The 26,004-nt window shown below is 42.5% G+C and overlaps 1 protein-coding gene across 6 annotated transcripts; it reads right to left on the bottom strand.

Annotated features, from left to right (window-relative positions):
* Positions 1-2,806: 2,806 nt before the first annotated feature.
* CUNH6orf52 (chromosome unknown C6orf52 homolog) lies at positions 2,807-26,003 on the bottom strand. 6 transcript variants are annotated; one of them, XM_033216201.1, is made up of 5 exons: positions 19,624-19,654; positions 17,668-17,749; positions 17,147-17,237; positions 13,391-13,436; positions 2,807-2,987 (listed from the first exon to the last, which is right to left on the bottom strand). In XM_033216201.1, the coding sequence occupies exons 2-5, from the start codon at positions 17,736-17,738 to the stop codon at positions 2,845-2,847; spliced, it is 351 nt and encodes a 116-aa protein (XP_033072092.1). In that variant the 5' UTR covers positions 17,739-17,749; positions 19,624-19,654; the 3' UTR covers positions 2,807-2,844. The 6 variants fall into 6 exon arrangements, with proteins under 6 accessions (XP_033072092.1, XP_033072089.1, XP_033072090.1 ...); XM_033216198.1 differs by having other exon boundaries at positions 17,147-17,327; positions 19,624-19,641; XM_033216199.1 differs by lacking the exons at positions 17,668-17,749; positions 19,624-19,654 and adding an exon at positions 25,891-26,003 and having other exon boundaries at positions 17,147-17,327.
* Between the last annotated feature and the right edge of the window lies 1 nt (position 26,004).

The following is a 26,004-nucleotide window of genomic DNA, read 5'->3' on the forward strand; positions in this document are numbered from 1 at the left end:
GCATAGCTTTGTGTATTGGATTCAAGGCCCTGGTTGCATGGGCTCATAAAGGGATCTTCTGATCTGCAGGTTGCAAAGATCCATGGGGAAATTGTGGTTTCCTAAGTGGGACTGCACAATCACTCACCACTTACTTTGACTAGGGGCAGGGGTTCCTTTGGCTCCATGCTGTTCCCAGTTGGGCCATCACCCCACCCTTCTTTTCTTTGTTCTCTGTGGGTCAAGTTGTTTGCCTAGTCAGCCCCAATGCAAGAAGCTTGACATTTCAGTTTAAGGTGCTAAATTAACTCCCTATTTTCATTCCGCTCCATGAGTACTGCAGCTGCTTCTAATCAGCTATCTTGGCCCCTCTGCCTTTGGAGTGACTTTCTAAAGGCAAAACTGACCATGCCCATCCCATCCTTAAAATTGTTTTATTGCCTGCTAATACAACTTTAATAAAATCCAAATTCTTTACAGTGACCTAAAATCCCTGCCTAAAATTACTTATGACTACCACACTAGCCATGTATTTGTAACAGGGGACAAGATCAACCTCCAAGGAGGTGAATATTGGTTCTGGAGGGGAAGAGAGGGGATAAAGTAAATCTTTCTCTTTCCGGTGTATAAAGAACAGGTATAAGTAGAACATATATAATATCTATGGAATTAAAATCTTACGGAGGGGGAGCAATTAGAAAAAGAGTTTAAAGAAAAATTGAGAAATCCACCTAACCTAATCTCAGGTTCCTCTTCCCCTTACCTGTAAGACCAGTGCTACACAATATGGCAGCCCCTAGTGACATGTGGCGACTGAACACTTGAAACATACCTAGTGCAAAAGGAAAAGCAAAGCTTTAATTTTGCTTAAATAAAATTTCAATAGCCATATGTGGCTAGTGGCTACCATATCAGACCACACAACTCTAGACACTCAGACCTCCTTTTGGTTCAAGGATATCAAGCCCTTTGCACATGCTCTCTGTATCTACCCATGCTAGGTCAGGATACTTTTGCTACAAATAACAAAAATTCAGAGTGGATTAAACATAAGTCCAGATAAGAGAGAATCCAGGGTTGGCTAATTCAACAGCTTCAATGCCATTATCGTGGATCCAGGTCCCTTCCATCTTCCTTCATTGCCACGCCTGGTGCATGAGCACTTCCCTAAGATTGTTCCCCTAATAGTCACAATATGTCTGCCAAAGCACCAGGCATCGCATCTAAACCTAATGCTCAGTACGAGACTGTAGTTGTCTCTTTTTTGTTCCCTTTAAAAATGAGATAAAACATCACCTCATATGTCATTAGCCAGAATTTTCTCATATGTGTCTATCAATCACTGGCAAGAGGAATGTGATCACTCCATATCGCTCAGATGCTACAAGAGCCATTCCCTGGAGCTGAATATAGTGCTGGTCCCCAAAACATATGGCTAGAGGAGGATGGTGGATACTTGGTCAAGCCAGGGCCCTGTAGGAAAATAGGGACTTGCACACCTTGTATTAAGGAGGGGAGTGTGAAAGTAGAACTCCACCCTCTGTTCTAGGTAGAACTAAGCTGAACTAGTGGAAAATATGCCTGTGCCAGTGGTTTTCAGAGTGTTGTTATCCAGAAACTTTTTAGAGAACTGAAAATCGTCAGGTCCCACCCCAAACCTATTGAATCAAACTCAGGATGGTGCCCAAGAATCTGCGTTTCAGCAAGTCTTCCAGGAGATTCTGATACATCCTAGAGTTTGAAAACATTGCCCTATTCCAGTGGTTTTCAACTGGGTGGTGGTGGTGGGGATTTTGCCCCCAGGGGACATTTGACAATGTCTAGAGACATTTTGGTTGTCACAACTGCAGTGCAGGGTGCTACTGGCATCTAGTAGTAGAGGTCAGGACATGTAAGACAGTCTCCCACAGCAAAGAAGTGTCCAGCCCCAAATGGCAATAGTGCCAAGGCTGAGAAACCATGGGGCAGAGGAAGCTCCTTTACAGTGGCCACAGCCCTCCTGGCTCTCCATGTAGGATTCAGGTCTTTGAACCTGGTTAGCGCAAGGATTAGCATCTGTCAAGCACCTTCAGAGCAGAAGAGATGTCAGATTGCCTTTGCCCACAGTCTAATCGACTTGCTTCTAAGCAATCAGTCTTCTAACAGTCAACTCAGTCAGATCAGTCCCAGGGGTCACTAAAGTATCCATCCATAGCAAAGCAATAAAACAGGCCACAATGATCATCTTCAGGACAAAAAAAAGACATTTTATAAGGAGCACAGTCAATATACACATTGGCGGGCTTTCATGAGGGCCTAATTCCTCTGTCTTAGAAAGTTGACAGGCTGTTTGGATCAAGCAAATTTTTTTCCATGCTTAGGAATCTTTCTGTTCAATTGAGTTTCTACTGCCACATCTAGCTCTCACATGGGGCCAGGAAACGGAGATCAAACATCCAGTTCTAACTAACATTTTCTAGACAAGACACAAGCAAGAAACCATGCATTGCCTGTGGATACAATTTCTCTCCATGAGAGTTTGAAATTAGCGGAAGCAGCAAATCATATCAGAGTAGCCAATGCCACAATCAGTTCAGCTCAAGCCCACCTCATATTAAACCTGTTTCCAAGGGTTTTATGGCACAGTTTGCTCTACCATGATCACCACGTGAGCTCTTCTGGCACTTACTTAATATAACACTTCCAGGAACAGATGTGCTGGTAAAGTTTATTTACATTAATGTTCTCTCATGTCAATCACACGTAAGCCCTGGAAGTTGGTTTTTATATACAGAATCCAATGCCTTCCTGGGAGAACTACTTTTTTCCAAAACAAAAGAAGACACAATTAGTATGATAATTGCAGAGTTTAATGAACACCTTGCTTCACTTCAGGGTCTCATCTGGAATTTCGGAGTGAACTGTGTCCAGAGGCTGCCAGTGGCAATTCATGAGGGAGTTGTAGAGTTCTTCACTTTTCACCATGAACTCTTGGTTTGATTCCTCAATATTCAAATGAAGATGTGGATCTGCAGAAGCCAATAATGGATATGAAAAAGATTGTTTTTTACAGGACACATACTAGAAATAGTTTAAAATTAGAAAGATTTTAGAAAGCATTTGCAGGAAGTATTGCAGATAGTAAAGGTTAAAATTCCTAAATTGCGTATTTCCTTTCAATAAGACTTGAAAATAGAAATTTAAGCTATAAAAGTAGTAGTATCATCAAACTCAATGAGCATCCAGCTGACAGAAGAGATGGAGAAAAAAAATGGACAGATTTGAGATGCCTGGGGGATGGATTCAATTTGGGAGGAAAGGGAAAAAGGAAGGTCAAGAATGACTGCCATGTTTCTGGCAGGTGCCAGGTAGATACAATGCTAAACAATGAACCAAGCCAAGGGCTCCTTGGACAGGGGTTTGTAAAAATAAACATGCTACTTTAACTGCTCAGTTAACAGACTAATGTAAGTGAATAAATTTTATACAGCAACTAATTCAGAAACACAGGAGGACGTGGCCTTCCATCTCTGAAACCTGGAACCCTGTGACGAGATGGTGTTATGTTATTGCGAACGTATTAAACCTGGATTTTCAGCCCAAGTTGCCAGGTTTCCAGAGCTTTCCAAGGCTTTCAAGGTCATTAGTTTTTTTTAATGTAATCTACTTTTTTCCTCTCCTTGTACTGAACGTAATTGAAGAAGCCTTTTATGTTTTCCTTTGTAATTTTTGCAAGCCTCACTTCCTTGTGGATCATAATTTGCTTCCTAATACTCATATGGGTTCATGCTATTCATCTGTATGTCTATTAAGGACTAAATCTTTGCCCCACAAAATTCTTCTATTAAAAGCCTAACCCCCACAATGTGAAGGCATTTGGAGACAGGGCCTCTGGGAGGTTAGATGAAGTCATAAGTGTTGGGTGCTGCTCTGATAGAAGTAGTGCCCTTACAAAAAGAGACAGCAGGCAGGACACAGCAGCTCACACCTGTAACCCCAACACTTTGGGAAGCTGAGACCAGTGAATTGCTTAAGTCTGGGAGTTTGAGATCAGCCTGGGCAACACACTGAAACCATATCACTACAAAATATAAAAATAATTTTTTTTAAAAAAAGAACAGCAAACTTGCTCATTCTCTCCTACAATGTATGCATAAACAGGTCAAGTGTGGAAACAAGAAGGCTGCTGTCTGCAAGCCAAGAAGAGAGCCCTTGCCAGAAACCAAATTAGCCAGACCCCATATATTGGATTTCCAGCCTCCAGAATGGTAAGAAAATAAATTTTTGTTTAAACCACCCAGTCTATGGTATTTTGTTACAGTAGCCCTAGAAGACCAATGCAGTACCCTTCTGTATTTATCATTTTAGAACCAAAATGGTAAAATAGGCTTTAGTCATCATATTAATTTCATGAGCTACTTCTCACTTTTCTTCACTGGAGTCATTCATGATTGTGTTGTCTGATTCTTATTCTTTAGAGCTTCCCATCCCTTTTGAGTCATCTTTCCTTTGAGCATTTCTGGTCATAAAAGTAGATGTTTCCCTTTTTTCCCCCTAAACATTCTGAAATTTTCTTATACTTCTGTCCCCGGTTCCTTTCCTTTAGCGTTATGGGCAGTTGTCTGCTAATGGGTCCCTGACTGCATGCCCTGGGTGGGGAAAGAGGAGTTAGGATTATATGCTTATGAGCATGCTCTCCACTTAACCTGTGGCCAAGAAAACAGACACAGTGTGGTCAGCTCCAAACCCCGGATTATATGATCTCTACCCTTCCAGTGATGTTGACCAAAACTATAACAGAAGCCTATTCAAGACAAACTAATTATATTATCCCTAAACCTGTGCATCTTCTAGACCAGTGTTGTCCAATACAGTAGCCACTAGCCACATGCAGCTATTGAGCATTGCTGGCCCTCATTGAAATGTGATGTAAGGATAAAATATATACCACATTGAAAGCAGAATGGTGGTTGCCAGGGGATGAGGGAAGGGGGAGTGAAGAGTTGTTATTTAATGGGTATAGAGTTTCAGTTTATATAATGAAGAGTTCTGGAGATGAATGGTGATGGTTATACAACATTATGAATGTACTTAATACCACTGATACATTTAAAAGTCTATTGCTTCTTGGCCTTTTGGCTAAGATCAAGTGTGATACATTTAAAAGTCAAGATGATATGCATATTTCACCACAATAGGAACAACTTAAAAATCTGCTTGAAGGTAATGTCTGTATAGCCCTCAGAATAAGGGTCCCCTCAATCTGCAGGCGAGGGGGTGGCCATTAAAAGAAAAATGATAGAAGAAATATATGCTCCATTTCAAAGACTTGATGGAAAAAAAAGTTGTTTTTATATTGATTGCATGTTGGAATAATATTTTGGATACTGTCTTAGTTTGGGCTGCTAACAACATATCAGAGACTGAGTAGTTTGTAAACAACACACAGTTATTTCTCACAGTTCTGGAAACCAGAAGTCCAAAATCAAGGTGTTGGCATAATTGGGTTCTGGTGAGGACCTTCTTCTGGGTTGCACACTGCCCAGAAGTCGTATTTTCACAAGGCAGAGGGCAGAGAGAGGAATCAAATTCCCTCGTGACCCTTGTAAGGTCACCAATTCCATTCATGAGGGCTCCACCCTCATGACCTCACCTAATCCTAATCATCTCCCTACAGATCCACCTCCTAAAACTATAACATTGGGAGTGAGGGTTTCAACATATGAATTTGGCGAGGGGGAGGAACACAAATTCAGTCCATAACAGATATTAGGTTAAGAAACATTATTAATTTCACCTATCTCTTGAGTTGGTTAATTTGGCTACTAAAACATTTAAAATTACCCACACGGATAGCTTTGTATTTCTGTCTATTTTTTAATTTCTAAATTTTCAAACTGACAGAGAAAACTGTATTTACCACATATAACATAATGTTTCCAGTATATGTTCATTGTGGAATGATCAAATGATCAAATAACTACCTCACATAGTTATCATTTTTGTTGTGGAAACACTGAATATCCACTAAGTATTTTCCTTTATTTTTCCTTTTTTTTTTTTTAAAGACTAGTCAAATGCAGCAGTAAGAAAGAGTAGAACAAAAAATTCAGTCTGCAACTGACTGAACAACCAATTGCAATAACTCACCTTCGAATTAACCTGTATTTTTCACTATAATATTTCTTCATTAACTATAGTCACCATGCTATAATATATAGTATATATGTTATATATACTATAGTGTATATATACTGTATATTATATAATATATAATATACATATATATATATATAATATATATATATATATATATTTTTGAGACGGAGCTTTGCTCTTGTTGCCCAGGCTGGAGTGCAATGGTGTGATCTCAGCTCACTGCAACCTCCACCTCCTAGGTTCAAGCAATTCTCCTGCCTCAGTCTCCTGGGTAGCTGGGATTACAGGCGCGTGCCACCACACTCGCTAATTTTTTGTATCTTTAGTAGAGACGGGGTTTCACCATGTTGGCCAGGCTGGTCTCAAACTCTTGACCTCGTGATCCACCCACCTCGGCCTCCCAAAGTGCTGCGATTACAAGCGTGAGCCACCGCGCCCGGCCTACAATAAATCTCTTGAAAGGTGTTCCTCCTAGCTAACTGAAATTCTCTATCTTTTGACCAACATCTCCCTATCACTCTCTCCCTGCAACTACCCCAGCCTCTAATAACCACCATTGTATGTTCTACTGCTATGAAATAAGCTTTTTAAGATTCCACATGAGTGAGATCATATGGCATTTGTTCTTCTGTGCCTGGTTTATTTCACTTAACATAACGTCTTCCATGTTCATCCATGTTGCCACAAATGACAAGACTTCATCATTTTTATAGTTTAATAGTATTCTATTGTGTATATACATATTTTCCTTATCCACTCATCCACTTATGGGCACTGAGTTTGATTCTATATCTTGGCTATTGTGAATAGTGCTGCAATAAACACGGAAGTACAGATGTCTCTCTAACATACTAATTTCATTTCCTCTGGATATATGCCCAATAGTGGGATTGCTGGATCATATAGTAGTTCTACTGTTAATATTTTGAGGAAACGCCATACTTTTTATAATTGCTGTACCAATTTACATTCCCACCAACAGTATGCAAGGGCTCTTTTCTCCACATCCTACCCAACATTCATCTTTCGTCTTTCAGGCTGTCCTAGACCTGGTGAGCTCTTTCCGGGTTTGGCAAAGCCAGACGCTGACCGGGCTGAGGAGTGGGACCGGCAGCACTGGACCACCCTTTACCAAGCGCAGAGGTGCCCTACCCGCCGGCTCTCAACAGGGCGAGCGGCCCTTCCGCTGTGCAGAGCGCAACCTGGGGATCCCGGGTCCTTGTGCGGTCACTTACCTGGCCCCACCTATCCGCTGAAAACTGGGTGGACGGCCTCCCAGGGTCCCGGCCGATATCGCGCGGGGCAACTTGTGCGTGTGCGTTCACGCAGGACTGCTGCTCACCCAGCAGTCCACGATTAGGGCTATTTTTGTATTGTTAATAGAGATGGGGTTTCACCATGTTGACCAGGCTGCTCTTAAACTCCTGACCTCACGTGATCTTCCCATCTCAGCCTCCCAAAGTGCCAGGATTACAGGCGTGAGCCACCACACACTCGGTCATTTTTTCTTATTTCTATGAAGAATGCCATTGGTATTTTGATAGAGAGTACACTGAATCTGGCTGGGCACAACGGCTCATGCCTGTAATCCCAAAACTTTGGGAGGCCAAAGCTGGTGGATCACCTGAGGTCAGGAGTTCAAGACCAGCCTGGCCAACATGGAGAAGCCCTGTCTCTACTAAAAATACAAAAATTAGCGGGGTGTGGTGGGCACCTGTAATTCCAACTACTTGGGAGGCTGAGGCAGGAGAATTGCTTGAACCCTGGAGGAGGTGGTTGCGGTGAGCTGAGATCAAATACCACTGCCCTCCAGCCTGGGCAACACAGTGAGACTGCCTGAAAAAAAGAAAAAAAAAAAAAAAAAAAAAAAGCGGAGCACGGTGGCTCAGGCCTGTAATCCCAGCACTTTGGGAGGCCGAGACAGGCAGATCACGAGGTCAGGAGATCGAGACCATCCCGGCTAACACGGTGAAACCCCATCTCTACTAAAAAATAGAAAAACTAGCCGGGCGAGGTGGCAGGCACCTGTAGTCTCAGCTACTCGGGAGGCTGAGGCAGAAGAATGGCGTAAACCCGGGAGGCGGAGCTTGTAGTGAGCTGAGATCAGGCCACTGCACTCCAGCCTAGGCCACAGAGGGAGACTCCGTTTCAAAAAAAAAAAAAAAAAATTAGATTGCATTGATTCTGTAGATCACTTTGGGTAGTATGAACTTTTTAATAATATTCATTCTCTCAATCCATAAGCATGAGGTATCTTTTGTATCTTCAGTTTCTTACATCTACACTTTTTAGTGGTCAGTATAGACATCTTTCACCTCAGTTAAATTTATTTTTTTTGTTGTTTTTTTGAGACGGAGTCTCGCTCTGCCGCCTGGGCTGGAGTGCAGTGGCGCAATCTTGGCTCACTGCGAGCTCCGCCTCCCGGGTTAAATTTACTCTTAAGTTTTTGTTATAGGTATTGTAAATGGGATTATTTTCTTGTTATCTTTTTCAAATAGCTATTAGTGTATAGAAACAATTTTGTGTAGTAAAGTTACAGGATACAAAACTAATAAGTTTATTAGACCTAATAGTTTTTGGCAGAGTCTGTAGGGTTTTCTTTACAGGCATACCTTGGAGATATTGCAGGTTTAGTTCCTAACCACTGCAATAAAATGAATATTGCAATGAAGCAAGTCACATGAATTTTTTGGTTTCCCAGTGCATATAAAAGTTGTTTATATTGGCCGGACATGGTGGCTCATGCCTGTAATCCTAGTACTTTGGGAAGCCAAGGCTGGAGAATCACTTGAGCTTAGGAGTCCAGCCTGGGCAACATAGTAAGACCTTGTCTCTATTTAAAACAAAAAAAAATTTAAAAGAACAAATTTGGCCAGGCACAGTGGCTCACGCCTCTAATCCCCACACTTTGGGAGGCTGAGGCAGGCAGATCACAAGGTCAGGAGATTGAGACCATCTTGGCAAACATGGTGAAACCCCACCTCTACTAAAATACAAAAAATTAGCCAGGCGTGGTGGTGTACGCCTCTAGTCCCAGCTACTCGGGAGGCTGAGGCAGGGGAATCACTGGAACCCAGGAGGTGGAGATGACAGTGAGCAGAGATCGTGCCACTGTGCTCCAGCCTGGCAACAGAGCAAGACTCCATCTCAAAAATAAAAATAAAAAAACAAAAAGAATAAATTTGTTTACAATGTAATTACCTTAAGAAATAGTTTATTGCTGCCGGGCATGGTGGCTCACGCCTGCAATTCCAGCACTTTGGGAGGCCGAGGTGGGTGGATCACCCGACGTCAGGAGTTTGAGACCAGCCTGGCCAACATGGCGAAAACCCCGTCTCTACTAAAAATACAAAAATTAGCCAGGTGTGGTGGTAGGTGCCTCTAATCCCAGCTACTCAGGAGGCTGAGGCAGAATAATCGCTTGAACCCAGAGACGGAGGTTGCAGTGAGCCGAGATCATGCCACTGCACTCCAGCCTGGGTGACAAAGAGTAAGACTGTCTCCAAAAAAAAAAAAAAAAAAAGAAAAGAAAAAAATAACTTATTGTTAAACAGTGCTAACAAAATGAGCACATACTGTTGGGGAAATGGCACAGATACACTTGCTCAGTTCAGGGCTGCCATAAACTTCTAATTTGTAAAAAAAAAAAAACCATAGTATTTGTGGAACATAATAAAGTGAAGTACAATAAAATGAGGTATGCCTGTATATCACATCATGTCATCATCAAACAAGGACAATTTCACTTCTTCCTTTCCAACCTGGGAAACTTTTATTTCTCCCTCTTGCCTAGTTGCTCTGGCTAGACTATTATGGCTACTTCTATTATGTTGAATAGAAGTAGTAAAAGGGGGCATCCTTATACGGTTTCAGATTGTAGAGGAAAAGCTTTCAATTTTTCCCCATTCAGTGCAATGTTAGCTGTGAGTTTGTTATATGGCCTCTATTGTATTGAGGTACACTCCTTTTATACCTAATTTGTTGAAAGTTTTTATCATGAAGAGATACTGAATTTTGTCAAATGATTTTTCTGCATCTACTGAAATGATTGCCAAGTGCAGTTGCTCATGCCTGTAAATCCCAGAACTATGGGAGGCTGAGGCAGGCAGATCACCTGAGCTGAGTTCAAGACCAGCTTGGGCAACATGGCAAAACCGTCTCTACCAAAAATACAAAAAATTAGCTAGGCATAGTGGCATGCACCTGTGGTCCCAGCTACTTGGGAGGCTGAGATGGGAAGATTGGTTGACCCTAGGAGGCAGAAGTTGCAGCCAAGATCACACCACTGCACTCCAACCTGGGTGACAGACTGAGATCCTATCTCCAGAAAAAAGAAAGAAAAGAAAAATAATGTTTTTTGTCCTTCATTCTGTTGATGGGATAATGGGATGTATCGTGTTTATTAATTTGTGTATATTAAACCATCCTTGCATCCCTGGGATGAATACCACTTGTTCATGACAGATGATCTTGTTATTGTGCTATTGAATTCAGTTTGCTAGTATTTTATTGGGGACCTTTGCATCTATGTTCATCAGGAGTACTGGCTGTAGTTTTTTCTTGTTGTTGTGTCCTTTTCTGGTTGTGATATCAGAGTAATGCTGGCTTCATAAAATGAGTTTCAACGTATTTCGTCTTCGATTTTTTGGAGTAGTTTAAGGCGTGGCGTTAGTTCTTCTTTAAATGTTTGGGGGCTGGGCATGGTAACTGTAATTCCAAGCTGTAATTCCAACCCTTGGGGAGGCAGAGCTGGGAGGATCGCTTAAGCCCAAGAGTTTGAGACCAACCTGAGCAACAAAGTGAGACTCCACCTCTACAAAAAATAAAATGAAAAATAAATGTTTGGTAGAATTAAACAGTGAAGCCAGCCATCAGGACCTGGGCTTTTCTTTGATGGGAGACTTTTTGAGACAGGGTCTCACTCTGTCACCCAGGCTGACATGCAGTGGCACATTCATAGTTCACTTAAGCCTCGACCTCCTGGGCACAAGTAATCCTCCTGCCTCAGCCTCTCAAATATTTGGGACTACAGGCACATACTACTATACCCAGCTTTTAAAAAAATTTTTGGTAGAGATAAGGTCTCACTGTATTGCCAAGGCTGGTCTCAAGCCCCTGGACTCAAATGATCCTCCCCCATCAGCCTCCCAAAGTGCTTGGGATTACAGGCATCATCCACCAGGCCTGGCCTGATGGGAGACTTTTTATTACTGTTTCAATTTCTTCCTCATTATTGGTCTGTTCAGGTTTTCTATTTCTTCATAATTTAATCTTGGTAGGTAGTAGATTCTATGTGTCCAGGAATTTACTCATTTCTTCTATGTTATCCAATTTACTGACGTATAATTGTTCATAATTGTCTTTTATGTTCCTTTGTATTTACGTGGTATCAGTTGTAATGTCTCCTTTTTCATCCGATTTTGAGTTTCTTTTGTTCTTAAAGGTTTGTTGACTATCTTTTAAAGAAACCAACCCTTCATTTCGTTGATCTTTTGTATTGTTTTTCTAGTTTCTATTTATTTTCGCTATAGTCTTTATTATTTCTTTTCTCCTACTAATTTTGGGTTTACTTTGTTCTTGTCTTCTAGTTCCTTGAGGTGCAATTGCATTACATTTCTACTGACCAGTACTGTACCAGATTTATGACCAGTCAATACTTGAGTGGTTATCACATGGCAGAAGCTGTTTAACCACCTAAAAGTACTTTAGACCTAGCATGCCCACACTTCCTATGAGAAAGGTAACAATGTCCCCACTTTACAGAAAGTAAAGCAGACACACTAGAGATTAATTTGTCTTGAACTACAGAACTAGTAGGTGGGATCTGAACCCCGTGGCAGTCTGTATCCAAAAAGCAGACCTTTACCTCTATTATTTTGATAGAGACAGGGGACAGCCAAATGCCTAGGCAAATAGGGAAGGGTCCCTGAAGAACCTCCAACCTGCCCAAGTCATTGTGCACCGGGAGCTTGGCTAAACATGCCCACAGTGAAAAATTCCATCCCTTAACACATGTGCAGTAAGGGAAATAAATCAATGTGGAGTGGCTCAGACTAAGGGCCCACATGCACACTGGAAGAATGAGGAGGAGTCACCAGGAATTCACACCTTATGCAGGGGAGGGGCCTGGCCTTTTCAGTTTGTGTGTGGTAGCCTGGTATTCAATTTGTGAGGTGGAAACCTATGTTTTGGATCCCTCTTTTTTGTTAAGAGCTTTCCTTTTGCTTAATTAATTCCATTCTCCTCACCCTTCAATGTGTTCGCATGCCTAATTTTTCCTGGTCATGAGACAAGGACCCAGATTTAGCTGAACTAAGGAGGAAGAAATCCTGCATCAATTTTAATAAATTGCATAACTGATGAAGGCAGGAAGAGACTCACACTTAACCTGAAAGAAATCCCAGAAAGTTTAAATAAGCACCCTTTACTCATGTTTAAATCAAAGTACTAAAAACTAGAACTGCTCAATAGCATATAAAGATTTCTTTTCAACACCAATTTGATTTAAACACTGAGCACCTACCAACATGCAAACTCTGAATTAGTCACAGGGGCTACAAAGACTGATAACAACATGCTCCCTTCTTTGATAAAGTCATAAAGGCAGTGGGTGGGTTTGTCTGGTAGGGGCAGGGGTTTGGGCAAGAGACAGAAACGACACAAACATGTGATAAGACAGACGTGATAAGAAAAAGGCAATAGTGTTCTCTGTATTTCTCCTCTATTTTTCTTTCCCATTACTTAAAATAAAAGCAGCAAAACATTTTTTCCCTTCCTCAAATAAGACACATTCAGAGTGTTTGTCTCCAGGCAGACAAACTTTGTTCTTTCCAAAACAAATTGCGAAGTACAGGAAGCACCAAACAGACTGACACTACAGTGCTGTCCTGTCAGGTACCCCAGGATCCAATAATCCTGAGGCCACAGCAATTACCTCATGCTCTCCCCACTTGAAAAACAGAATTAAAGCATAATTTTCCTCAAAGTCTAAACTTACAGAGGAAATGGAGCTTAAGAAAAATGTATTGGCTTGTTATTGTTTGGGAATGTCCCCTTTTCTCAGTCCTTCAGAAAGACCCAAAGAGGTGGCTTAGCTAAAGTTGTTCCCATAGAACCAGTTTCTAAAAACAAGAGAAATTACTGAAGCATATGGCTTAGGCAACCTACATTGGAATTTTCCAATAGAACCTCCCAGTTTCTAGCAAGCTGAGTGAATGAGAAACCAGGAAATGGGGTTTTGTTTCCAACCACTTCTGTACAAGGTTTATGTTACCTTCTAGTGGGTCTTCATCTTGGTTTTCAGCTAGAGGTGTGGTTTCCTGCAACAAAAAATTATCTCATGAGAAAACAATTTCACTTAAAGGTCTAATGTCAATACATACTTTATTGGGAAAAACTCTAGCTCTCAAAAAAACTACCTAAAATAAAAATAATATTGAAAATTAATCTCTTTAAATCAACTTTTGAATTTGATTCAAAGAATCTTTAGGTGACAGTACAATTATGAAAGAAGTAAACTGAGTCACAGAAGAAATGTCACACAAAGAGAAGCCAGCCTAACAAGGGCCTCTGGCCCCTGGATTTTCTGGGACCTAACTAGCATCCTAGAGCCTGAGCTAGGAACCAGACACCAGGGACCCTGGTATCCAGGCTCCTTATTTCCTGTACTACATGCCTGTACCTAGAGTTCTGCTCCTCCTTCCAGAAGACAATCTGTAAAGTCTCCATGAACACGTTTTCCTCATGGTCTTCTAATCACGTCCTCAAACCCATGGCTCAGCTAAGAACCAGGACATTAGGTGCTCAAGAAAATGCAGAGGCTACAGCAAAGCAAACCAATCATATTCTTACATAATGAGAGAAGTAAACTGCAGAGGCACTCCTAAAGTAAATCTTGGTTGGTTAACCCAGACCCTATTGGCTCTACTGGGGCAGCATACGTTTTTATGATTCCTCTATGTAGACCTGTTGGGAACCTGTATTTTTAAGTATGGCCAGCTATTCCAAGGAATCACTCTATCAAGAAAGTGCTAATCTAGCTCCTGGCACCTAATTAAGCTTCCCCTGCTAATAATAATGAGAAGATACTAAGAGTCAAAGATCACTATCTTTTCAGTCTATCTGAAAGTATGCCTCCCCTTCACTCTGAAATATATTGAGGTTTGGAAAATAGGTTATATAGCTACCATAAATTTCAAAAGACAATCTGTGTCTGTTTTAAGACACCCGGCATGGTGGCACGCAGCCGGTAGTCTCAGCTACTTGGAAGGCTGAAGAAGGAGGACCACTTGAACCCAGGAGATCAAGACTGCAGTGAGTTATGACGGCACCACTGTACTCCAGCCTGGGCCAAAGAGCAAGACATCAGTTCCAAAAACTAGTTATATAAAAAGGAAAGAAAGAAATGGCTAAAACACCCGGAGTCCACACGTCTGTAAGTCCTTTCCCATGATACAAGACTAAGTAAGCTCATATTTCCTCCTTTCAATGTGTGTTCTGGTAAATGTGGATGCTCAATAACCAGGATGAGGGAAGCAGGAACTATCTGGAGACAAAGCATTCTCTCTGGTCTGAGGGCCACCTGCCAGTGTATGCAGCTGGCTGCCTTTAAAAAAAAACACATTTATAAAAGGCTTTCCTCAGCTAGAGATAGTCTGGGAAAGCGTGCTGATGGATCACAAAGACCTGAGAATCATTTTGGAGACACCCACCTCCACAATGTCAAAATGTAAAGGAGAGGACTGGAGATCCCCCCTTTAACCTGGGGAGATAAAGGTTATGGCCAGAGGCACAGCACATTGGGGGAAGCAGGGAATAACTAGGACATCTTGGAGAGGACACGCTTTATTAGAGAAGACCAAAATGGGGACGTGTGAGTAAACGAGCGCCACCACGGAGCCTTATCTTTAATTTTGCTCAGCAGCTTCCCAACAGGGAACACCCAGCAGGATGGCAGGCAGATGGCACAGTGGGGTCACCACAACCACAAAATATATTTATATAATTCTTGTATGAAAAAAATGCATATTATAGTAATAATTTGGCTAGTGGGTGAAATAAAGACCCCAGAATGTGCCAACAAAAAATGGACAGAGGAATGGAGAGAAAGGCTAGCCAGGTGAGAAAAAAAGGATGTTCATTTCTTAATTTTCTCAAGAGTGATGAAAAATCAAGAAATACTTTCATTTCTGAAGCTGATAATATACTCATTCCTATACTTCTCTATTTAATGATATAAGGGTAACCACCAAAAGACAGACCGTCTCCCAAAAAAGAGCAAAAAGGGAAGAGGCGAAAGAAAAAAAAAAAAAAAAAGAGTGCCAAAACCTCAGGCAATGTAGTGAAAGACTTTTTTTTTTTTTTTTAAGTGTTGCAATATCAAACATTTGTTAAAAGGGAAAAACCCAAATTGGGTCAAAAGGGGGAAAAAATGACAAGAAATCTAACAAGATATTTTACACAAGAGGCACACCTAAAACAGACTCGAGAAAAATTGAAAACGAAAGTTTGGGCAGTAAAATATCATAATACAAAGCAAATGTAAGTTTTAAAAGCCAAGGGACTAGATACAAAATTCAACTTTGGTTTTAAGGCAAAGATCATCACACAAACGGTGTCACTCCACATATTAGGAGACAAGCCAGGGTGGCGGAAGTCCGTAACATTTAGACTCCAAAGCGTTAATTTCTCTAACATGTGAATATCTTATGCAGTCAAGCAAGAGGGACACAACTCAACAGAAAAACTAGAAAGAGGATATCAAAGTCACAAGAACACAGATGCCAATAAACATTTCAAGAGGTATTTGCCCTCAATAATAGACAAATGCCTCTCTGCCCTATTAGATTGGCTAATCATACACAGACAAATGTAGAGTAGCAAGAACACCCACCACAATAACAAAAAGTGTAAATTCATGCAGATTTTAGGTAATTTGCTATTAAAAATTTTTAATGTTATATCCTTTAATCCAGCCCTTTCACATCCAGAAACATATTCTTGGGGGAAAAAAAAGCAACACTCAGACAAATGCTTGAAGATAAGTAAAAGAAAGCTTGTTAAAGCCCAGAAAATATTTAAAATTGTCAGATAACGGATGAGCTAAAAATCGCTCTATGTCTAAATGAGCTCGCTCTGTTGCTCAGGCTGGAGTACAATGGCAGAGTCATGGCTCACTGCAGCCTCAAACTCCCGAGTTCAAGCAATCATCTTGCCTCAGTCTCCCAAGTAGCGGGACTACCTGCGTGAGCCATCTTGCCCAGACCATAAGTGGGCAATTTTTTAAAGAAAGGTCTCCTTATGCAGAAGCAAGCAAAGAGCAAACCAGTATGTACTGCATAGCTCATTCTTGCCTAAATCATTCCCTAACCACCAAAACAGAAAGACGAACCACAATGATTTAGCAAGAGTACAGGAGAAAGATCTAGAAGACATAGATCCACTCCACAGTACTTTCTTCTAAGTGGGAAGGGAATGGGGATGAAGGAGGGGTGTGTGAGGAGGAACTTTTCCCTTACTTCAATACATCTCTGTGTGATTTGAGAAATATGTCACTTCAGTAATTCAAACTATTAAAATATCTTTTTAAAGTGTGTTTATGTCCAACTGCTATAAAACAAACCCCAAAACTACCTTTTGTCCTATATTAAGTGTTAAAGAGTAAAATATATTGAATTATGATAATCTAAAATTTAGTAGCAAGAATTTAGACAAAGACTTCATTAGCCTTTTGTTTTGTTTCTGGAAGAGAATGGGAAATTATCTGCAAGTGAACACTTCTAGGTTATACATGTCCAAACTCAGCAAATCATATAAATCAAACATGTACCGAGACTTTTTGTGTATTATACCTCAATAAAGCTATACAAAATTTTTCTTAGGCTATCAGCTTTACTCTCTAGTATTAAAACAGGTAGCAAAAGCCATGCTGTGGGAATTTGGATGACAGGACACAGATGTGTGAAGATAAGAAAGTGATGTTTACTATTGGGCACACAAATGACACAAGACTCATTCCAGCAAGGGATACCTTAGGCATAACCAGAGTTCCAGCTGTGTGTTCAGGAGTCTCATGTGCAGAAAAACAGTCCTGTCCATTTCCATCCACTGCACAGCCATAGCTGTAGCCAGAAAGAAGGTATGAGCTGTGCTGTCGCGCATACCAGTTGCCATAGAGGTAACCCTGGTTGGGCTGGAACTCCTGCGTCACTCTAATAGCAAAGGGGAGACTACAGGAATGAGAATCGTCACCAACCAATGCAGAATCATCCACAAACCCCCAAACCCTTTCTTTTCTCCAGGAAGTTTGCAATAAATTGAACATCTGTGTTCAAAGCCATATAGTTTGATACCTAACGTAGATGACGGGTTGATGGGTGCAGCAAACCACCATGGCACATGTATACCTATGTAACAAACCTGCACATTCTGTATATGTACCCCGGAACTTAAATAAATTTTTAAAAAGCCATAGTTTTTAAGTTACCAACAATTACGTAGTAAATAGAACAGTAACAGCTTTCCTTTTCAAAGTAGGAGAAAAACACTCACCTTTGCCAGTAGCAGTAATAGTTATTTTGTTGAGCTATGCCAAAACCTGTAAAACTCTCTCGTTGGGCCATTTATCCAGAAACTTTACAAAAAGAGAGCAGAATCCAGTTTTTATTCCTGCGTCAAAAATTCCAGCTTGCGGGCTAAAACCTCCCAACCCTGACAAGTCTCGCAACTACAGCTGAGATAATTACATTTAGTGGGAATTCCTGGTAGGCAATTAATTGCTTGACTTCCTGACAAATGGGGCACAGGTGTGGGTGGGGGAGGGGTGTACTGAGGCACCTGGGGGAATTTCTGGCTTCCACCTGCCAGCCCTCTGTAGCAACTGTCAGGCCAGGGGGAGTCAGCAGAACCCCAAAGAGGGACAGAAGGGGTAGGTGTGTTGGTCGACAATGAAGGATAGTCTCCACTCCACCCCTTACCATAACACGTAAAACAGGAAACTTTAGTAACTAAAACCTTAAGACAAATACGGCCGGGCGCGGTGGCTCAAGCCTGTAATCCCAGCACTTTGGGAGGCCGAGACGGGCGGATCACAAGGTCAGGAGATCGAGACCATCCTGGCTAACACGGTGAAACCCCGTCTCTACTAGAAAATACAAAAAAAAAAACTAGCCGGGCGAGGTGGCGGGCGCCTGTGGTCCCAGCTACTCGGGAGGCTGAGGCAGGAGAATGGCGTGAACCCGGGAAGGCGGAGCTTGCAGTGAGCCGAGATAGAGCCACTGCACTCCAGCCTGGGCGACAGAGCGAGACTCCGTCTCAAAAAAAAAAAAAAAAAAAAAAAAAGACAAATACATTTCTCTCCTCAGTTCCCTGCTGAGAATAACTACTGGAACTAGCACCTACTGGCTCTTTCTTTTTTTAATCCCATGCAGGTTGAAAGCATCATCCAACTAGCTGCAAAATTAAGATGCAGAGAAGAATGTGCTCCCTCGCTCCCTTCCCTCCTCTCTTCCTTTTCTCTTACACCCTACATTAATGAGAGTACACGATACAATTTTAAAGAAGTATTTATCTGGTTCAGTATTTTTTTTAAAAGCATGATAAAGCTTCCCAAACTTTGATGTGCATTCGAATGACCTGGACTTGTTTAAAATGTAGGTTCTCTAACTTGACAGATTTGGAGTGGAGCCTCATATTCTGCCTTTATTAGCCAGCTGCCACCACTTTAAGTAGCAAGGTTACACAGTGTCAAAATTCAGGATAAATTTTAAGTCCATATGGGGCACTTAGGGTTTGGCCATTTCCCTGCAGCTTGCTAATAACTAAGTTCTTAACGTATTTTCTATTTACCTGTACTGTGAAAAATAGCAAACGTGATGAATTCAAAACCTTCAGATCATTCATTCACCAGTTATTGAGCCATCACTACACTAATCCCTTCGTATCCATGGGAGATTGTTTACAGGATCCCCCTCAGATACCCAAATCCTTGGATGCCCAAGTATAAAATAGTGTAGTGTTTGCAAAGAACCTACACACACCCTCCCTCCCATAAACCTTAAATTCTGTCTAGATTACTTATAATACCTAATGCAATGGCTATATATTACTTCATGTGGCTTCACCAGTAGTATCCGGCATGTAGCAAATTCAGATTTTACTTTTTGAAACTTTTTGGAGTTTTGGGTTTTTTCTTTTCTTTTTTTTTTTTGAGATGGAGTCTCCCTCTGTCACCCAGGCTGGAGCACAGTGGTGTGATCTTGGCTCACTGCAACCTCCACCTCCCAGGTTCAAGTGATTCTGCTGCCTCACCCTCCCCAGTAGCTGGGATTACAGGCACCTGCCACCACGCCTGGCTAATTTCTGTATTTTTAGTAGAGACAGGGTTTCACCATGTTGCCCAGGCTGGAGGGCAGTGGCATGACCTCGCCTCACTCCAACCTCCGCCTTCCATGTACAAATGATTATCCTGCCTCAGCCTCCCCAGTAGCTGGGATTACAGGCACCCACCATCACGCCTGGCTAATTTTTAGTAGAGACGGGGTTTCACCATGTTGGCCAGGCTGGCCTCAAACTTCTGACCTCAAGAGATCTGCTTGCTTTGGCCTCCCAAAGTGCTGGGATTACAGGCGTGAGCCACCGTGCCCCGCCTCCCAAATATTTTCAGTCCATGATTGGTTGAATCCAGGGATGCAGAACCCACAGACTCTGAGGGCCGACGGTATCTGCAAGGCAAGGCAACTAGCATTGATGATATACTGGAGTTTATATGCAGTGGATTTCCCCATGTCTTCAAGGGAGATTTTACTGATTAGCAGCTGTGGCAGACATTGTTAAGTGACACCCAATATTGGTTTATTTTCTTCCTTAATAACAATTCTGATTTCACCTGGGCTAGCAATAGGCCCAAGCTAAAACACTACATTTCCTAGCTTCTCCCTTGCAGCAAGATGTGGCCAGGTGGTCAGTCCGGCTAAGAAGATGTAAACAGAACTAGTAGAAGGGAATAGGGGAAAGCTGTGTGGGAAAATGGTATTTGCTTAGCTGGAAAGGGGGCTTTCTGTCCTCTCCCCTCTCCCCAGGTCTGGTGCTATGATTACAAATACAATGGCTTGTGTCAGAATAACTGCAGCTGCCAGGCGCTGTGGCTCAGCCCTGTAATCCCAGCACTTTGGGAGGCCAAGGTGGGCGGATCACGCGGTCAGGAGATCGAGACCATCCTGGCTAACACAGTGAAACCCCGTCTCTATAAAAATACAAAAAAATTAGCCGGGCGTGGTGGTGGGCTCCTATAGTCCCAGCTACTCGAGAGGCTGAGGTAGGAGAATGGCGTGAACCCGGGACGCAGAGCTTGCAGTGAGCCGAGATCGTGCCACTGCACTCCAGCCTGGGGGACAGAGCGAGACTCTGTCTCAAAATTAAAAAAAAGGAATAACTCTGCAGCTATCTTGGACTGAGGTGACATCAGGGAAGAAGTCATGCAGAAGAATCCTGGGATCCAAGACAGAATGAGTCTGGGTTACTGATAACTAAGGACTCCTTCCACTAGCACTAGACTGGCCTACCGCTGGTTTATTTTACTTAATGAATGTCTTGTTTAGACCACTATCGTTATGTCAGGTAAAATACAATTCCTAACTACTATAGCTTAGACAGCCAATAAAACATGTCAGTTAAAGATTCTTTTTCTGTAACAGTTTTTTTTACTTCTCTCATTATAGGACTGACTTTATTTTACACAGAGAAAATCACAATTATGGCTATGATCAGGTAAGCGTTGAGGCTGCAGTTGGAAAGGAACGTGGAAGTTGAACACTGAGGAGGTGGTAAGGAGGCTGAGGAAGACAGAGGTCGATGTAATCATGTTAAACCACCTAGGAAGATGGCAGTAGCGATGGAACAGAAGGTTGTAAGCAAGATCCCAGGGTAAAGATGGACACTTAGGCCTTGGACATGACAGTAACAAGGACTCACAAGCAATGTTTTGCTCGCTAAAAGCGCCAAATGCAAACCTTCTGTTTCAATTAGATTACTCCCATGAAGCGGGTGAAGCAAATTTCTATCAGGGCACACTACTGGACAGGTTCAGGGCAAGTACAGCATTATCTCCACCTCCCTTTGTGCTGGGAAATGCAAAGGAGACCAAAATCTCCAGGAATACATTCACATGCAACCTCCATAGTCCTTGAATTTAAGAGTTGCTACCTGTCGCACTGAGAAAGGAGGGGAATTCAGCAGGAATATGAGAGTCTCGTGGTATTTCTAACAGGGCCTTTTCTCTACTGTATCCTGCTTTTACCCCAGGATATCCACCTTACCACCCTCGCCACCCAAGAAGAAAAACTAGCTTTTACTTTAGCAAACCAAAGCTAGGCACTCAACAAATACTTGTTGAATGAATGAATAAATCAGAGCATAGCTCAAGTGCAAAAATCTTTTCAATCAATAATTTAAAAACAAAGCTACAAAACAATATAATCCTCTCGTGCTTTAGTGTTGATTAATGAACTCTCAACATTGGTTGTTTCTTGGCAACTGCAGATTTGCACAAGAATGAGATTAAATGGCTTTTTACATCCTGTGTTTAGAAAGGGAACAGAAGGGTTTACAGGAAGTTATGCTCAGGTCAAATCCAGTTAAACAGATATATAATTCTCCATTGTCTTTCTTCAGACAATGAAAATCCACGATCTAAGATCTGAAACTACTGCCACAGCCATGCATTAAATGAAATGCTGCTGCTTTCCTCTCTGTAAAAGAGAATGTTCAAGGCCGAGGACACAGAAAAAAGAGCAGCATTACTGGCTCTGTTATTTAGCTGTGTTCTTGAAAAAGTCACTTCTCCAGACATATCTCAGCATTTATAACCTAAGACTGAACCTAAGAGTGAATCACTGCATTTTACCCTTAATGAGGGTTAAATAATTTTTTTGAAACAGTACTTAAATTGTAGCAGGACAAGCCGCAGACAAAACCCTTCAGACACAAAGTTAAAGAAAGAAGGGCTTTATTCGCCCGGAGCTTTGGCAAGACCCGTGTCTCCAACAACTGAGCTCCTGGAGTGAGCAATTCCTGTCTCTTTAAAGGCTCACAACTCTAAGGTCCGTTTGAGAGGGTCGTGAGAGATTGAGCAAGCAGGGGGTACTGCATGCATTGGTAATTAGAACGGAACAGAACAGGATAGGTCAGGGATTTTCACAGTGCTTTTCTATACAATATCTGTAATCTATAGATAACAGAACCAGTTAGGTCAGGGGTCGATCTTTGCCAGGCCAGGGTGCGGCGCCGGGCTGTCTGTGGATTTCATGTCTGCCTTTTAGTTTTTACTTCTTCTTTCTCTGGAGGCAGAAATTGGGCGTAAGACAATAGGAGGGGTGGTCTCCTCCCTTAAAATCGTAATGCGCTCCTCCAAAAATGCATATCCACATATTTGCATATAATTTCATGGGATTCAAAACCCCTGAAACTTATCCAGAATCCCCCCAGATTAGTAACACCTGGACTAGATGTTGTCTAAGTCGCCTGAGCTCTATAATTGGTTCCACTGATTTCTAAGTTTTTGGGGGTTTTCTTTTTTGTTTTTGTGTTTTTCTTTTTAAAGTAAAACCACTTTGAGTTATGTTCATGGTGCTTACACCATGGTTTCCATTCTAGAACCAACTATATTCTAAAATTCCTGGTTGGAACAAAAGTTACTTAAGCAAGTAAAAGTGTGACAGCCTGGTAACAGGTTCTAAATAATCACCTTTTTATGGTGATAAGCTAAAATTTATTTTTAAAAAGCATTAAACAAGTATTAATACTTCTCAAACAGCTGTTGAGATGTCCCTGGGGTAAGGAGACAGGGCACCAGGGACATTCCAGAAGTAACATAATATACAAAACATGATTTTGAAAGTTTTAGCGTTTTTAAAAAAATTTTTGCATTAAAATGAACAGATACATTGTGGAGTAAAATGCATAAAGGCACATTTTTAAAGATAAAATGTGAAACTTAAAATGTCCTGCAGGGCGCCGTGGCTCACGCCTGTTATCCCAGCACTTTGGGAGGCTGAGGCAGGCAGATCACGAGGTCAGGAGATCGAGACCATCCTGGCTAACACAGTGAAACCCCACCTCTACTAAAAACACAAAAAATTAGCTGGATGTGGCGACGGGCACCTGTAGTCCCAGCTACTAGGGAGGCTGACGCAGGAGAATGGCCTGAACCCGGGAGGCAGAGCTTGCAGTGAGCCGAGATGGCGCCACTGCACTCCAGCCTGGGCGACAGAGCAAGACTCCGTCTCAAAACAACAACAACAACAACAAGTCCTGCTTATTAATATCTAGTCTAACGTCCAGAGGACACTCACTTCACACTCCTCTAATCTTAGTGGTTCTCTGGTGGAAAGTTACACATTACAAAAAAGGTAATCTAAATCATAAAATAATTTGACTTTTTGTAACACAATGAAGATAACTAGCACAGAGTGAAAGAAAGAATGCCTTTTTCTTTCTTTTGAGACAGAGTCTCACTCTGTTGCCCACCTTGGAGTGCAGTGATGGGATCTCAGCTCACTGCAACCTCCACCTCCCTAGTTCAAGCGATTCTCCTGCCTCACCCTCCCGAGCAGCTGGGACTATAGGCACACACCACCACACCCAGCTAATTTTTGTATTTTTAGTAGAGAAGGGGTTTCACCACGTTGGCCAGGATGGTCTTGATCCTCAATCTCTTGACCTCGTGAAAGTGCTGGGATTACAGGCATGAGCCACTGCGTCCGGCCTTTTTTTTAAGACAGAGTCCTGACCTCAAGTGATCCGCCAGCCTTGGCCTCCCAAAGTGCTGGAATTACAGGCGTGAGCCACTGCATCCAGCCAAGAATGATTTTAGAAGGGTGAATTAATACAAGGATTTCCACTAGACTGAGAATTAGTTTGTCAACAGCATTTCAGTGTCTGAGAAGTGCTAACATTTGGCCTTGACAAAGCTGGCAGATGATGTAGAAAGTAAAGTTTCCTCTTCAAAGTTTCCCTTCTTGTTAAAGAATAAATCCTACGTGTTAGAAACAATAGTTTCTTTTAAAGACTAACTTACTTCAAGCCTCCTTGCCTTGTGCTAATAATAACTCTTTGTTAAGCCCTATCCTATGTAACTGTGGGACATGCTCACAGGCATGTTCCAGCTCACAGCCTATTTAGCAAATCGGGTATCGGTGTAAGATTATGAGGTCCAGCTCCAGCCAACGGATGCAGGACACAGCAGCAAGGACAACCCAAATGCGTAAGGTATGTCTGCTTTGCCTTTGTTCAGGTGTGCTCTCGCCATTGTTCCATCTGCAATGGAGCACCCTTTCTGCAGAAAGTAAAGATTGCCTTGCTGAGAGATCTTTTGTCTCCGTGTTGACTTTTCTTCATGGCACCGATTATCTATCTCTAACGATGACAAGGCCTTTCCTGCACTGCAATGACAACCAAAGCATCCCAAGTGAAATCATTTCCGCAAGACTCAAACCGGCCTCTATTAATTAACATGTACTGACAATTCAGAACACCACAGAAGAAAAGTTATTGGAAACAAAAGGGTCTAAGCGCTGAAGCATTGTATTACACTTGAAATGGAGGCTGAAGATTTGACAAGGATGGACTATGCATCTTGTTTACCAAATGACCTACTACAGTGTTTATGAGAACTATATGAACCAAGATTTACTCTATTGGGAGCTTGTGGGAAAGCTGTAATGTCTAACACAAACCTGAATCTCTAAACCTTATTAAACAACACTTTTTTTTTCTCTGAAACGGGGTCTGGCTCGTCCCCCAGGCTGGAGTGCAGTAGCGCGATCTAGGCTCCCTGCAGCCTCCTGGGCTCAAGCAATCATCCCACCTCAGCCTTCCGAGTTGCTGGGAACACAGGCGGGCGCCACCACGCCGGGCTAATTTGTAAACATTTTTGTAGAGACGGCATCAAAATATGTTGCTCAGGCTCACTCTATCTTCCTAACTTCCAAATGAAGGCTCTGGCCGGGCGCGGTGGCTTACGCCTGTAATCCCAGCAACTTTCGGAGGTCGAGGCAGACGGATCACCTGAGGTCGGGAGTTCAAAACCAGCCCGGCCAACGTGGAGAAACCGTTTCTGCCAAAAAATAAAAATTAGCCAGGCGTGGTGGCGCATGCCTGTAATCCCAGCTACTCGGGAGGCTGAGGCAGGAGAACTGCTTGAACCCAGGAGGCGGAGGTTGCGGTGAGCCGACATCGCGCCCCTGCACTCCAGCCTGGGCAAAAAGAGCGAAACTTCGTCTCAAAAAAAAAAAAAAAAAAGGTTCACTGCTCCCTCCCCAGGACGTGCCGCAACCCTGGATCACACAACCCCAGAGTTAGACAAGCGGAGCAAGCGGGCAGACAAAGTGTGCAGGGCGGGGATTCTGGCCCGGGCAGACGCGAACGCGGACACATCTAGCACACCGGGTCCGTCCAGGCAGAGTGAGTGCTGCGCCGCTGGAACAGGTCACCGAGAACCCTAATCCCACCCCTCCTTGCCCTGTTAGCGACAGAAAGGCTTGTTCCGCTGTTTCTTGAACAAAAACTTCTATCCTAGTAGTACATAGCCCACGACAATAGGCGATGCCTGCACCACAGACACTACCCACCCGGCCGGAAGCCGGCCCCGCCTCCTCCTGACGTCACGGAGATGAGGGGCTTCGCAGAGGAAGTCCCGCCCGCTCCCCTCAGGCCCAGCTCGCACCTTCCTGAGATATGCCTGCTTGCCCCCGATTTTTTTCTTCTTGCAGTGAGAACCTTCTCATGTGGCATCTTTACTTATTCTCCTCTTGGGAAATCTATGTGACCTCCTCGCGCTGAAAGTGTTTCCACGTTTACAGGCGACTTAAAGGCAGCCCTGGAACCTGACGT

The sequence above is a fragment of the Trachypithecus francoisi genome, unplaced genomic scaffold (genome assembly GCF_009764315.1).
Source record: "Trachypithecus francoisi isolate TF-2019V2 unplaced genomic scaffold, Tfra_2.0 Lachesis_group10, whole genome shotgun sequence".
Lineage (NCBI taxonomy): Eukaryota > Metazoa > Chordata > Mammalia > Primates > Cercopithecidae > Trachypithecus > Trachypithecus francoisi.

Coding starts and splice junctions, on each gene's coding strand:
- CUNH6orf52 (XM_033216195.1), bottom strand. CDS start 17,738: ATGGCCCAACGAGAGAGTTTTACAGGTTTTGGCATAGCTCAACAAAAT. Junction 13,437..17,146: donor GAACTCTGGTTATGCCTAAG/GTATCCCTTGCT, acceptor TTTTTGTTGCAG/GAAACCACACCTCTAGCTGA. Junction 2,988..13,390: donor AGATGAAGACCCACTAGAAG/GTAACATAAACC, acceptor TGGCTTCTGCAG/ATCCACATCTTCATTTGAAT.